This window comes from Hypomesus nipponensis, chromosome 3, assembly GCF_054491055.1.
Source record: "Hypomesus nipponensis isolate SF chromosome 3, ASM5449105v1, whole genome shotgun sequence".
In the NCBI taxonomy this organism is placed as follows: Eukaryota; Metazoa; Chordata; class Actinopteri; order Osmeriformes; family Osmeridae; genus Hypomesus; species Hypomesus nipponensis.
In genome coordinates this window covers 15,071,941-15,086,430 of record NC_140363.1, presented here as the reverse complement: position 1 = coordinate 15,086,430, position 14,490 = coordinate 15,071,941, and the positions used below count along the sequence as shown (strand labels likewise).

Sequence of the window (14,490 nt, the reverse complement as noted above, 5' to 3'; positions counted from 1 at the left end):
GAGAATGGGGTGAGGGGGGGAGAGAGGAGTGAGAGATGGGAGAGAGACGGAGGGGTAGCGACGAGAGAGAGGAAAGGAGGGCGAGCGCTAGAGAGAGCATGACAGACAGAGAGAGAGAGAGAGAGAGAGAGAGAGAGAGAGAGAGAGAGAGAGCATGACAGAGAGAGGGAATGACAGAGACAGAGAGAAAGAGGCAGGCTCAAGTAATTGTGTGGTTCCCATGTGACGAGGGCTTTTATGCCATTAACCGTGTCCCTGCCTGCCCGCGCTCTGCCAAGTCCTTAACAAGGGACTGCTGCTAATTTCAGAGCTAATATTGAGCCGTTCCACCTCACTGGCTTCAGCAGGTGCCCAGCCCAGAGACACACACATACACACACACACACACACACACACAATGAAGAAGGGACAGGAGGAAGAGAGAATTACCATTGTTCCATAGATTTTTTTGTCCTCTTTCGTCTTGTGATGCTGTTTCTGATTGAAGCGAGTGATTACTGACACAGGAAGAGTCCATGAGGAAGCAGAAGCATCTCTGCTTCCCATCTCTCTCTCTCTTGCTCTCTCTCTCTTTCTCTCTCTCCTCTCCTCTAGTATACTCTCTTATATCTCCCCCCATCCGCCCCTCCATTCGAGTTGCAGGACCAGGTAGAGAGGCTCAATCTCCAATCTCCTGGCTGCAGAGGAAATTTATGAGAGGGGATCTGGAATGGGCTTTGAAGGGGTTTGATGTGCGTGACTGCCTGGCTGACTGGCTGGCTGCCTGGCTGGCTGTATGGTTGGCTGGCTGACTTGCTGACTGGCTGGCTGTATGGTGAGGTGCCGGGGAGTAGATTGACGTCACAGCGTAGACATGAGCAGCATATTTATGAAAAAGAAACACTTTGCAAACAGTTTGTTGTTTTCTCATACCATTCCACATCAGTCACCAAGCTTCATTATGACTGTTATTTATTAATGTTATTTATGGTCTGAAGTAAAAGCCTTTGTTTCAAACATGTAATGGACCACATTTATTTGTTTGTTTTTTTTACGTTATTTCCACAGCATAAAATCAATCGTAGTGTTGCATATGTAGCATTAGGAGTATATTGCTTCACAGATAATTTAAATGAGACAAACAGAGTGCAGACATGCTATAACACCATGCCATATGATGTGACTAACTCTAAATCTAAATCTTCGTATCCATCACGTCTCCGTTCCGAAACGGCATATTAACCAAAAACGACCTGCAATCCTTCAATTCCCAGAACCTCCTCTTCCTCCCAAACAGAGTGTCACACATGTTAACAGGATTCCCGGTAATGGGATGGCGTGTGGCGGTAATGCTGTGTGTGTGTGTGTGTGTGTCAGTAGGTATTGTGTTGGCAGTAGAGATCCTTTCAGACACCTCCTCTGCCTCTGCCATGTAATCCCATTGCGTCAAGCTTACCTGTCCTGGACCAGAATGCCTTTCTTCACGCCTAACGGGATTTGCCTCGCCGACACTGCAATCCACGGAGGCTCCCGGTCTCAGACAGGCAGACAGGCCGCACACACACACACCTCTTAATTACACACAACGCACAGCGCTGCCAAGACTCACCCCGCAGAGGAGGATGAAGACCTGCATATGCCTAGACACACAGACGACAAGGCCCATAAACCAGCAACTCTCTCCGGCATTGGAAAGGACTGTGTCTTAAGGCACACATGCCTCCAGTTACAGAAGGTCAGATAACAGTGTTTACCTCCTGTGCTCATGCTCTGCGGCCTGTCCACATGCAGCCCATTGGCTCGTTTTTATGAATGTAACGACAAGTGGTAGTAGGACTGTGGTGGGGCTTCCATGCTTGAGGTGAACCCACACAAGCGTGGCGAGGGTGAATTGAAGGCAGACGTGTGTATGTTCAACATTCATTCGTACCAGGCTGGAAGCTCCTGGTGGGACGCCCCAGGTTTACTGAAGGCCAGGCTGGGATGCAGAACTCATTTAAACGGAGGGAGAGAGGGAGTGGTGGAGGAAGAAAAAGAGAGTTAGAGGACAGAGTAAGGAGCGAGAGAAATAGAGGGAGGAGAGAGAGAGGGGGAAAGTAAAGAGAGGGCTGGAGGCTCTAAATTAAAAGCATACAGTACAGTAGAGAGCCTATTAATCAAGACCCAGGGAACTGTTGTATCTGATTCAGCCTTCCATCCCCTTTTCTACTTTATGGAAACAAAAAATGTGTGCGTGTGTTTGTGTGTCTATTGTTTTGGTGTTTTCCACAACAATGTCAGTGTGACTTTGTGGGTGTGTTTCCTTGTCTCTAAAGGTTCATTTTTGTACTAAGAGGTGTGTTCAGTTAAGAGTGAGTTATCTGTGGGGCTTCTCCCCTGTGTGCGTGTGTGTGTGTGTGTGACACCAGTGCTGTTTAGGAACAAGATGCATGCTGACCTTGGCTGCTGACAACTGTCTGCCCCTCAGCCTGAGACTATCCTCACACTCACCTACACACACACACACACACTCACCTACACACACTCACACACTCTCACTCACTCACCTACACACACTCACACACTCACACACTCTCACTCACTCACCTACACACACTCACACACACACTCTCACTCACTCACCTACACACACTCACACACTCACACACTCACTCTCACTCACTCACCTACACACACTCACACACACACTCTCACTCACTCACCTACACACACTCACACACTCACACACTCACTCTCACTCACTCACCTACACACACTCACACACTCACACACTCACTCTCACTCACTCACCTACACACACTCACACACACACTCTCACTCACTCACCTACACACACTCACACACTCACACACTCACTCTCACTCACTCACCTACACACACTCACACACTCACTCACACACACACACATGCACACATTCACACATGCACGCACACAGCAATGAGATGGAGTGAAACACACACACACATGCAGTGACACAGATGCACTTTATGCAACCTCCCTTGATGAGAAACCACAGGTTAGTATTGACTCAGGACTTGTGGTTCAAAAACACAAACACACTGACACAAGACACACGCACACACACACACCGAGGAGCTTATCACAACCCCATGTCTCTGTGTCACAGTAAGACTGGCACCTGTTCTACTAATCCACTGTAACACGTCTAACTGCACGGCCTGACTCTATAGCCAGAAGCTAAACTACAGGTTTATGCTAACAGCAACAGCAAACAAGACTTGATCAATAGATGTATCACTTTAGACTTAATTATTGAAGAAAATCTGACATTCTCTTTCTTTCTTTCTTTCTTTCTTCTCAGCATGCTTCATTGGAGGGATTTTCAGAGTTGGCATGTCACCAAACCCTTGTTCACACAACTAGTTTCAACGTATGCCGTTCATCTCCGTGTGTGTGCTTAATCATATGCTGTAATTTTAATCCCACAATACGATTATATCCGGTGTAATGAGGCGTGAGCTGGAGGGAAGTGGACAAGTGTGAGTTTGGGCTTCACCCGGCTGCACATCCACTGAGATTTAAAATCACAGTACATTTACATAACCTGAAAAGAAAAGTGAGTTTGGCTCAGAGTCAAACTAAATTAAATTGTAAAAAAAAAAAAACAGAATAAAAAAATAAAAAGATAGAAAGAAGTGCTGTATTGTTATGCAGACTGTGGATGAGTCCCTTGGTAAAAAGGCCTCCAGAGATACCATTCTGAGCAGAGAGAGGTTCTACTCTCATGCTAATTATCCGGTGTGTCAGAAACTTAGAGGGCTGTTTCCCAAGTGCAGAGCATACTAACTTTGTTGATGTTGATCTAAAGATTTGCTTTTGTGTGTGCGTGTGCGTGTGTGTGTGTTTGTGTGTGCATGTGTGTTGAAGCTGAGGCATGCAACAGCCGGGTGATTTATTGTTCTGTCTCTCATAGTCGGATAAAGGATGGACATGAATATGAAGAGAGCGAGGGGAGGGGGGGGGGTGGTACAGATAGGGATTGAAAGAAAGAACCAGAAAGATAGAAAGCGAGAGGGAAAGGGAGGGAGAGAGAAAGAGAGAGAGTGAAGTGTTTAATTAAAGATGAAACAAGCCCCCACACAGCGACTCAGTATATCTTATTATCTCTCCCTTTCTGTGCTGAGGATGTGGGGAATGGAGGCATGTTGTAGGGTAAACACACACACACACACACACTCCAGCTCACTAGGACTGTAGTCTTGGTGCAGAGCATAGCAGGGCAACCAGCACGCTCGAAAGTTTGTTTGGCAAGCCGCCTCTGTGGGGGAGGCGGCGGGTTCTCCTGGAAACGAGTGATTGTTCAATAGCAGCAGGGTTTTCATCCCTCGTAATTCACCAGCATTATGTCTCCAAATGACCGTATCATTGTGCTTATAATCAATATGGAGCTGGAGAACACTGATTAATGCTACCTCTTCACAATGCATTCCCCCTCTCCTCCTCCTCCCCTCCTCCTCTCCTCCTCTTCCCTCACGCCGTCTCTGCTTTTGTTATTCAGCAGGTAGTTCTTTTAATGGTCTCACTGACACAGCGAGAGGTAGAAAAACAACAGCAAATACGGAGAGAACGAGCAAAAAACGAGGGCATGTTTTCATCCGTTTTTTTCCAGTCGGGTCTTAAGTATTTCCATTTACTAAATCAACAGGTTTCTTTTGTTCTTCAAGGTAATTGGAGGATTCACACCAAGGAGATTTTTTGGCAGGAATGCTTGGCATTAATGGACACAAACAGCCATTGTGGTTCAGAGTCGCTGTATTGCTTTGTGTACCTATAAAAGCCCAGCAGACTTTCACAGATCCTTATATGTGGCCCTAGGTCCTTTCCACTTCTAGAATCTTGTCTTTTGACCATGTCACACACAGGATAAACTCTTCTCTTTTTTTCTCCTCTCCCTTTCGCTCCTCTGCTCTCCTCTCTCCTTTTGTCTTGTGCTCTGCTCTGCTCTCCTCACCTCTCCTCTCTCCTTCTCTTCTGGTGTCTAACTCAGGTATTTAACCCAAACACGGTTGTTTCTCATAACCCTCTCTTTGTCTGGCTGTGTGCTGACAGACTGGTGACAGTGTGTGCCCACGCTGATGAGAAGTTCAATCAGGTTGCTAAGGAGATAGCACTACCCGGTAATGAGAAATAGACAAGGCCTTCTCTCTCTCTCCCTCTCTCTCCCTCTCTCTCCCTCTCTCTCTCTCTCTCTCTCTCTCTCTCTCTCTCTCTCTCTCTCTCTCTCTCTGTCTCTCTCTCTCACTCTCTCTCTCTCTCTGTCTCTCTCTCTCACTCTCTCTCTCTCTCTGTCTCTCTCTCTCACTCTCTCTCTCTCACTCTCTCTCTCTCTCTCTCTCTCTCTCTCTCTCTCCACCCCCCTCTGTCGTTCCCCTCCCTCCGGCCTCCATCCCTCTATCTTTCTAACTGGCGCGAGAAGCAGAATCACAAAAGCAATTGATTGGTTTTGGCGTTTAGTCCCCTGATCAGGGGTGTCATGGCCGTCCTGAGCGGGAGGGGACTAATGCAAAGTGACGTCTGTGCTCTGCCTGCCTCTCCCCTCTGATGGAGACAATTACCTGGCTCCTGGAGGGGCGGCTGCTCAAGTTTGCCCCTGTTCCACGCCTCCTCACCCGCGCCCTTTGAAGTTGAAAGGCAATTGGCTGATTGGGGGCGGAGATGAAGCGGCAACAAGGCCATTGTTCAGTCAAGCCGAGCTGTCCGGAGATTCTGTCGAAATGTGGTTTGTCCGCCGATATGTTGCTGTAAGTGGGTGAACACAGCTGTCTCTAAAACATGGTGTGGTGTTTGTCTGTGAAAGACGTTAGCATGGTCGCCTCTCACCAAATGATGTTCGACGGTATCAAATCCCTTTGTTCACATTGTGACTTTGTTTCCCTCTCAGGCACCACACTCAGTAATGTCTGTTATTACGATTCACGTCATGCTTCAAGTCATACTTAATGCATTGAGAATAGACGTGAGCTTCCATTCCATTCTACGATTCCCCCTGTGATTGCAGGCAACGAATGGGCTGTTGTGTTGTGTGTACATTCCATATCTAAATCTAGAACCTTCTCTCCATTCCAGCAGTGCTAAAGCGTTCTCTGGGGTTCTCTTATGAAGGGGCAGAGGCAGGAGATGTGAACACAATGCCACTTTCTCTATTCCAGGGCCGTGATAGCCATCAGCCTGGCCTTGCCGCTCTACATTTCCCCACTGGCTGCCCCTGTGGGCCATAAGCATTCTGTTCTCCGGCAAAAAATTCACTCACAGTTTTCTTCTTTCGCTCTCAGTTTGGACCGTGATGTTTGTGATTTGTGTATGTATGCAATACTAGTGTGTTTGTGAATAAACAGTCGTTTTGAAAGGAGAGGGTGGGGAGTTGGGGGCGGGGGGGGGCGTCTCTGGAGGAGCAGCCGTTAGCGGTGGTTATCACCACATCCTAGTCTCCTCCTCCTGCCCTCTCGTCACCTCTCCTGTTTGCCACTGAGCGACGTGGCTTTGATGGGATCCAAGAACACTCGGAGAGATCCGCCTTCCAAATTCCAAGCGGTGTCACAGTGGCCCCGAGAGTTCTGCAGCATAGCATCCCACCCTGCGCATGGCTGTGCGTGGCGGTGGTTCACCATCCAGCCACCTGGTCTGGTAGAAGAGCTCTAGGTCTCTCCAGACACCAGGGTCAGACAGGATGGGCCCCGGGCCCGAGGCTGTGTTTCCCCAGGTGACTGAACTCATGATCTCTGCACGAGCTGCATCCACAGCCCCCGGCCCACCCCAGCCTCTCACCTCTTCCTCTCACCCCTGCCTCCTCCTCCTGACCTTACCCTCCCACTCCCTGGCCACAGCCCTACTTCTCACTCCTTCCCCGGCCTCACACCCACTTCTCACCCTTTCCTCCCCCGGCCCCACCTTTACCTCTCACCCCTGCCTCGGCCTCATCACTGCCTCTCACCCCTGCCTCCTTCCCCCAGGAACGCTATTAATAACCCGGCTACCTCCCCCTGCTAGCCTCCCCCTGCTAGCCTCATTCTGCTAGCCTCCCCCTGCTAGCCTCCCCCTGCTAGCCTCCCCCTGCTAGCCTCACCCTGCTAGTCCCACCCTGCTAGCCTCACCCTGCTAGCCTCCCCCTGCTAGCCTCCCCCTGCTAGCCTCACCCTGCTAGCCTCACCCTGCTAGCCTCCCCCTGCTAGCCTCCCCCTGCTAGCCTCACCCTGCTAGCCTCACCCTGCTAGCCTCCCCCTGCTAGCCTCACCCTGCTAGCCTCACCCTGCTAGCCTCCCCCTGCTAGCCTCACCCTGCTAGCCTCCCCCTGCTAGCCTCACCCTGCTAGACTCACCCTGCTCAGCAATGATGAGATTCTGTTTCATGTCTTTTTTTTTTTTTTAAGAACAAGAAAACAAACAACAACAGCAACTATGTCAGCGGTATTGCATTTAGTCCAGTAGAACATGATAAATACATCTCCGGTGTGAAGGTCGCGCAACCCTGACGCAAGACATATTTGGCAGGCCGACATAATGCTTTCCAAGTTTGCGGAACAAATGAAATTCTGCTGCTCGGTTGCACTTTGCCTCCCAACAACCATTACAACTAGCTTTATATATGGTCGGGGCAGCGGACCATCAAATGGTGTTTTCCTACTGCTGGGGGGAGCAGACACTATGATGGAGAATAGCAATCCTGCGCTTGGATGTAAAGGCACAGTCCTGGTCTATATTTGGTAGTGAAATGATCTTATTATGCTCCTGAAGCTCACACAAAGGCTAACATAAATGGATCTTGACAACTATAAGCATGGCATCTGGGCCAGGGGCTTTGACTGTGGGAGGCGTTCGGTAACAGGAGAGGTGGCTGGGGACTTCTATTGTGAAGGCAGGCATTATGAATAGATAGCTGATTTGATGATGTGGTTCATCATTAGGGTTAATCGGATGAATCTGTGGGCTGGTGTATTATATGCTGCCCTGTGTCGTAAACTGACCATTAATAACCTGCGTCTCTCAGAAGACGGCGTCAGTTCACTATTCAGTTTTCCTCTTTCGTTCTCTCCTAATGTTTGCCTTTCGCTAGAATTGCTGATAAATAAAATGACAAACAATGTAAATGATTCTCTTCGCCAACAGTCATTTTTCATCTGAGATTTCTCCCTCCCTCCCTCCCTCCCTCCCTCCCTCCCTCCCTCCCTCCCTCCCTCCCTCCCTCCCTCCCTCCCTCCCTCCCTCCCTCCCTCCCTCCCTCCCTCCCTCTCTCCCTCCCTCCCTCCCTCCCTGTCCTCCTCTAGCAGATTTTGCATTTGTGGTGCTACAGTATTAATCTGTGTGTCGGTCAGTGGGGAGCCTGCAGGTTCAGCTCTGATTTATTGCCAACTTAATTTAAAATGGCTGTAGATGATGAACGCCATAGAAAGTTGGGACTCGTGTGGTGGAAGTAAGAGACTGTCAACCTCCCACTTCTCTGCCAAGAAATGTTATAATATCACAAGGGGTAGATGTGTGTGTGTATATGTATAAATGTGTCTTCATATCTGTGTGTGTAAATTTGTGTGTGTGCATACATGTTCACATTATAAAAAAGTAAACTAGTACCTTCTAATCCTTCACCACAGGTCAGGTAGACTGATTGTCTTAGACAAAAGTAGATACCCGAGGCCTATTCTGATGCTACTTGTCCATGTGTACAGTGGGGTCCTCAGACAGCTCCAGGCCCTGTTAACACTCACTTTAGAGGCAGCTTAGATACCACAGTAGCTCCAAAACACACACAGATCAGGTCAGTTCAATATGTGGCCTTTGTGAATATGAGACCTCTCCCAGGCCAGTTTGTGAGGAAGCAAGGGGGGCGGCGTGGGCCTGTTCGTCTCTCCTCAGAGTAACAAGGCAGCAATCTGAGAGTCATTCACAAGGCCTGTCTCTTGAGACCTGGGGCATGAGCCAATCGCAACCTCCAGCCACCTCCACATTCCAACCACTGAATCAATTCTAGCAACGGACCCCTCTGGGGAAGAGCATTATTGCCTGCAGCCACAACAACAACAACAGCTGGAGCTGGAGAGCAGCCTCACTGGAACTCTGCAGGCTAGCAGCCCTTGAGGCTCAGCCCTGACTTGAGTCTCCTGGTCCCCTACCTAGGTGACAAGTCCAGCCCTAACCTTTCTCTACTGGTTACAACGCCAGCCCTGACCCATCTCTCCTGGTTACATTCCCAGCCCTGACCCATCTCTCCTGGTTACATTCCCAGCCCTGACCCATCTCTCCTGGTTACATTCCCAGCCCTGACCCATCTCTCCTGGTTACATTCCCAGCCCTGACCCATCTCTCCTGGTTACATTCCCAGCCCTGACCCATCTCTCCTGGTTACATTCCCAGCCCTGACCCATCTCTCCTGGTTACATTCCCAGCTCTAACCTGTCTCTCCTGGTTACATTCCCAGCCCTGACCCATCTCTCCTGGTTACATTCCCAGCCCTGACCCATCTCTCCTGGTTACATTCCCAGCTCTAACCTGTCTCTCCTGGTTACATTCCTAGCTTGAACCCGTCTCTCCTGGTGCTCTTCCCAGGCTACAACCTCAGCCCTGACCCATGTCTTCTCCTCTCTCCAGGTTGCAGGCTCTGAGGAAGGAGAAGTCTCGGGACGCAGCACGTTCGCGGCGAGGGAAAGAGAACTTTGAGTTCTACGAGCTGGCCAAGATGCTGCCGCTGCCTGGCGCCATCACCTCGCAACTGGACAAGGCCTCCATCATCCGCCTGACCATTAGCTACCTGAAGATGAGAGACTTTGCCAACCAGGGAGACCCCCCCTGGAACCTGCGCATCGAGGGACCCCCACCAAACACCTCCGTCAAAGGTAAGACTGCAGAGCACGCGAAAGGCTGCCAATCTCTACCGGACTACCCTGCATTAAAATACAAAAAATCTCATCCAAAATAGCAATATACCGTGGGTTATATACAGTATAATTATATTTTGTCTCCAAGACCTACATACTTACAGTAGACTTCAAAAGTCCCAAAAATCTTACGCTGCAGATTTGTAAAGACTGTCTGTGCTTGTTACGTACAAATGTTATGTACATCGGCAATTACAGTGTATGTAGAAGCACAGACAGTTTAGCACAGGGAGTAGTGGACAAGAAACAGTGATAAACAGAATGTTCTTTGTTTAGAAAGGTTATTTCCCACTGGAACCAACATGCCTATGTATTTATGTAAACCCTTTAATCCAAGGGAAAGTAGTTGTAAAGGGCATTAATCTGTATAAAGTATGTAAAATGCAGGACTATAAGAAAGAGTTGAATTAGAACAGTGTTGCCTGCACAGGTATAGTGACAGCACAAGTCATAATATTAATAGTTATAGCAATGAGGACATTTAGATTTGTAAAACTACCATGAACCTGTTCTCTGAATATGAAAGATGAAGAACAAAGGATCTCTTGCGATTGTGGTGTGGTACCTCAAAAAAAATCAAAAACATTTAACTTTGATAAATCCAGCTTTGAGTCTGGTCTACAGAAATCCAGAGCGTTCCCAAATTTAACTGAATTTGCCTTTGAAATTGTCCTTTTGTGCAGTGCACTTACGGGAGCTGCATTTCTGGATAGTTTAAAAGGGTCTACGCTCTGAGGAATGACCGCTGAGATTAAAGTAAATTGCTGTAAATTTCTGTCACTGTGTGTGTGCCTGTGTGTTTGTGTGTGTGTGTGCACGCCCAGCAGCCTATTCTGCGCCGAGGCAGTGCATAGACAACAGATGGCATCGTTGTGTTGTGTGGTCTTTGAAGAGACACATGCATTTTAATGAGCAGAAGAATGAATGTATACACAGGACTGTTGAAATCAACCGCCTCAATTTCCTCAAACACATCCAGCACCTATAGGTACACACAGCCTTTTACATCCAATCAGACATGATTACACAGCGCCGGCCCAGTATAGAGGAGGGATTGGTCTGGGGTGTTTCTTGAGGGATATTTGAATGAGAACAGCACAGTGGTATGTACGCCTCTAGAACAATGAGAGTGGGCACCGTGTCCCTCTCTCCTATCGACGGTGTCTGTTTGAATGGCAGCGACGGTTCATGGCGTTGTATTAGCGGCGTGTTTTAAACAGAGCTGCTATCGATTCCTGTCTCTGCTGCTTCGGCTGCTGCGCTGCCTTGCTGTTGTGGATGGAGATTGCTGGACCAGCCTGATAGTGCAGCCTGAACAACCAACACTACACACAAGCCTTACTAACCAGCCTTATTTTTAAGTAACATTTTTACAATTCATTACAGCTCAAAGTGTCTGACACATACAGTAAATACTGTAATAAAAACCTGCAAAATGTTTTTTATTTAGATTTTTTTATAAAATCTAAACAATTCATTGAATAACATTAATATGACAACAATATTTAAAAAACAAATCTAAACTCAAATTAGTATTACATTGTTCTTCCTGAGGTGATATCCTGTCGTTTTCCAAGGAGCAGCAGAACATGAAGCACGACAACTGTCTCTGTTGATGGGAGTCGTACAGTAGATTTTGATTAGTTTATAGAAGTTATCACACCCACCCACAGGAAGTGGGCTTAACCAATGACCTTCATTCAAATGCAGACGAGGAGAGAGAGCAGTGGGGGAGGAGGCAGCACATTGAGGGGGAGACGAGGAAGGTCTGTGTTCTATTGGGGGGAGATGAGGGGCACATGTACTGTGGTTTGATTGTATCAGCTCTAATACTGACATAGAGGCCAGGTCCCATTTCCCTGCATCGCTGTTTGCTAGCCTGCAGAGATCAAGGTTAGCCAGCCAGCCAGCAAGCCTGCCACTGCCACAGTAATATTGTTTCTGATGCAGGGTCGACCCAGTTCATTTGGCAGAGCAGTCCCTCAATCACTCGTCCTGCCCTGTTCCTTACATAGCGGCACGCTCGTCTCCACGCCGACCGTCTCCACGCCGCGCTGCCACGCTCGCTGTTACCATGAATATGTTATTATGGGAGATTTGCTTGGGGAGGAAACCCAGAGCAGAATCCTGCCAAGGCATTTCTACTTAATAACGGATGATTGTAACCTTTTGGGAAATCTGGGGCCGTGTTGCGGTTTTGCAAATCCACTCTGCTTTAGGTATGGATCTGTGCTGGCGCAGGGAGGAATTCTCATTCTGCTTTTCAGTTTTTTTTTTTTTTTTTCATTGTGGTTGTTTTGTTTTTGTCGTTTTTCTTCTCGTTCCTGTTTTCTTGCGCAAAATAAAACAAGGTGAGAGCTGGCGTTTGGACATCTGATATCTGTCCGAGTTGCCAGATGTTATTACAGCCAGCTTCAGAGCTCCTGCATACTAACCATGGGGGCAGATCTGAGGGGATGGAGGCTGGAGGACTTGGACGTGAGGCTTCAGGCTGGGGGACATGAGCTGTGATTGGTGGGGGGCTGAATCTAAGTAATAAATGCACCTGGTATTACTGGCATCACAGCTAAAAGAATCTGACCTCCACTTCTACTGTTGATTTATTATCATAACTCCTGCCAGAGGGAGAGAGCCCACATCCTCCCTCCCTCCTTCCCCTCTCAACCCCCCCCCCCTCACTCCCCTCTCGCCAGTCCCCTATCCTCCCCCTTCCTTCCTTCCTTCCTCCCTCTATCTCCTCCTTTCCTGTCCTCTTCCTCCCCCTATTTCCCTTCTCTCCCCCATGTCTCACTCCCCTCTCGTCTAGCTGTTGACCTTTAGCGTAATTGACCCATCAACTAATTTTTTTTCCCCGAGCGTTTTAACCGAAATTTGCTAGTCTCTGTCAGCGGCGGTTCACATCTGTTGAAGGACACTGCACAAACACACATGACCTTTCTGTTGTTTGGAGGCGGCTGGTTGGCTCCTGACCCCCCGCGCCACCTGGGCACATTCATTATGCATGCATGCAGAGCAGAGTGCATGCTCCAAAATGCCACACTTCATGAAGACCAAGAATCAGATGGGGTGCCACAAAAAAATGTACCCAACTCCCCCCCCCCCCCCCTCTCACACACACACACAGTCTGACGCACACAAACACACAGTCAGACGCACACACACACACCTCCAGTCCCGGTTCTCTTTTGAGCCATTCATATTTGGAGCTATTATACAGGCTGTATAATGGATGTGCTTCTCTATCGCTCTCTCAGGTTTCACTGAGGATTATGGAATTTGTGATGAGATGCACTGTTTGTCATATACACTATCAACATTCTCTAAAGGTGAGGTTTTGCATTGTTGAAGGATGGGGGAGGAATTGATTTCAGATCGTGTGAAGGTATGCATTTTGTGCGATATTAGATGGCACTGTAGCCGGAAGGAAACAACCCCAAAATCTCATATCATGGTCATAGTGTGTGTCATTAGACCAAGAGGACCGTTAGAAATGTTCCACTTGGTCATGTTATGCTGCCCTGTCGTCTGCCTCGTACTGGGTGGTAGGGTGTGTGTTTTCTGGGCAGGTCTGTTATATTCTCTGTCACAGGTCCAGATCTGTATTCTATGATGTGTATCTATGATGTGTATCTATGATCAGCACTGTAGTCTGGAGTGTGTTCCAAGTATCCATGCAGCTTGTGTCTGAGAGGACAGAAACCTCTCATTCTGACCTTCTACTGGCTGCCTGGCCGCTCACTTTAATCCCACTTATTGACCTCTTTAGTCTCCTCTGTCTCTCTCTGTCGTCTATCTATTTATCTGTCTAGCTCTGTCTCTCTATCTCTCTATCTCTCTCTTTCTCTCTCTCTTCTCTCTCTCTCTCTCTCTCTCTCTCTCTCTCTCTCTCTCTCTCTCTCTCTCTCTCTCTCTCTCTCTCTCTGTCTCTCTATCTCTGTCTCTCTCTCTTTCTCTTTCTCTCTCTGTATCGCTTTCTCTCTCTCTGTCTCTCTTTCTCTGTCCTCACATTCTTTCTGGTCAGTCACACATCTGAACAAGACCCAGACCAGAGACTGTACAAGACAGCTGTTTACTGTAGAAACATTTTGAACACGTTGACTCCTCAGAGCTGACTGGCTGTGCAGGGTGGATGTGGGGGTGGGCAGGGGGTGGGCAGGGGGTGGTGAGGCTGGAGGCCAGCAGGAGAAGGCTGGCATGCAGAGGGCCCTGATTGAAGGGCTCTCTTCCTGTGCCCACCAGGCCTCTCCTCAGAGACTGTGCATGGGCATGAGAGCATTAGGGGGGGTTTGCATCACAATGGACTCTCAGGAACTACAAAGGTGACAGAGGCATGTTAGACCTGGGTGGGAAACAGTGAGATCTGTGACAGGCTTAGCATCTTTCTCTCACTCCTAATTTCTATCTTTCTTTAATTTCTCTCTCTCTCTCTCTCTCTCTCTCTCTCTCTCTCTCTCTCTCTCTCTCTCTCTCTCTCTCTCTCTCTCTCTCTCTCTGCCCCTCTTTGTCTCTCTCTCTTTCTGTTTCCTTGTTCCCACTCTTGGTTAAAGCAAGAAAGCATCCTATATTTCACACTTAATAAATGGAGGGTAATTTGCCCAGCTGTGAATGCGAGATGTTTCGATTC

At 48.3% G+C, this 14,490-nt stretch overlaps 1 protein-coding gene across 1 annotated transcript in view; it reads left to right on the top strand.

Annotated features, from left to right (window-relative positions):
* The window catches only part of npas3 (neuronal PAS domain protein 3), a 184,700-nt gene that overhangs the window by 52,282 nt on the left and 117,928 nt on the right, over positions 1-14,490 (top strand). The window contains exon 3 of the mRNA XM_084683274.1: positions 9,580-9,824. Coding sequence (XP_084539400.1) covers positions 9,580-9,824 — 245 coding nt within the window. The remainder of the gene's footprint in view (positions 1-9,579; positions 9,825-14,490) is intronic.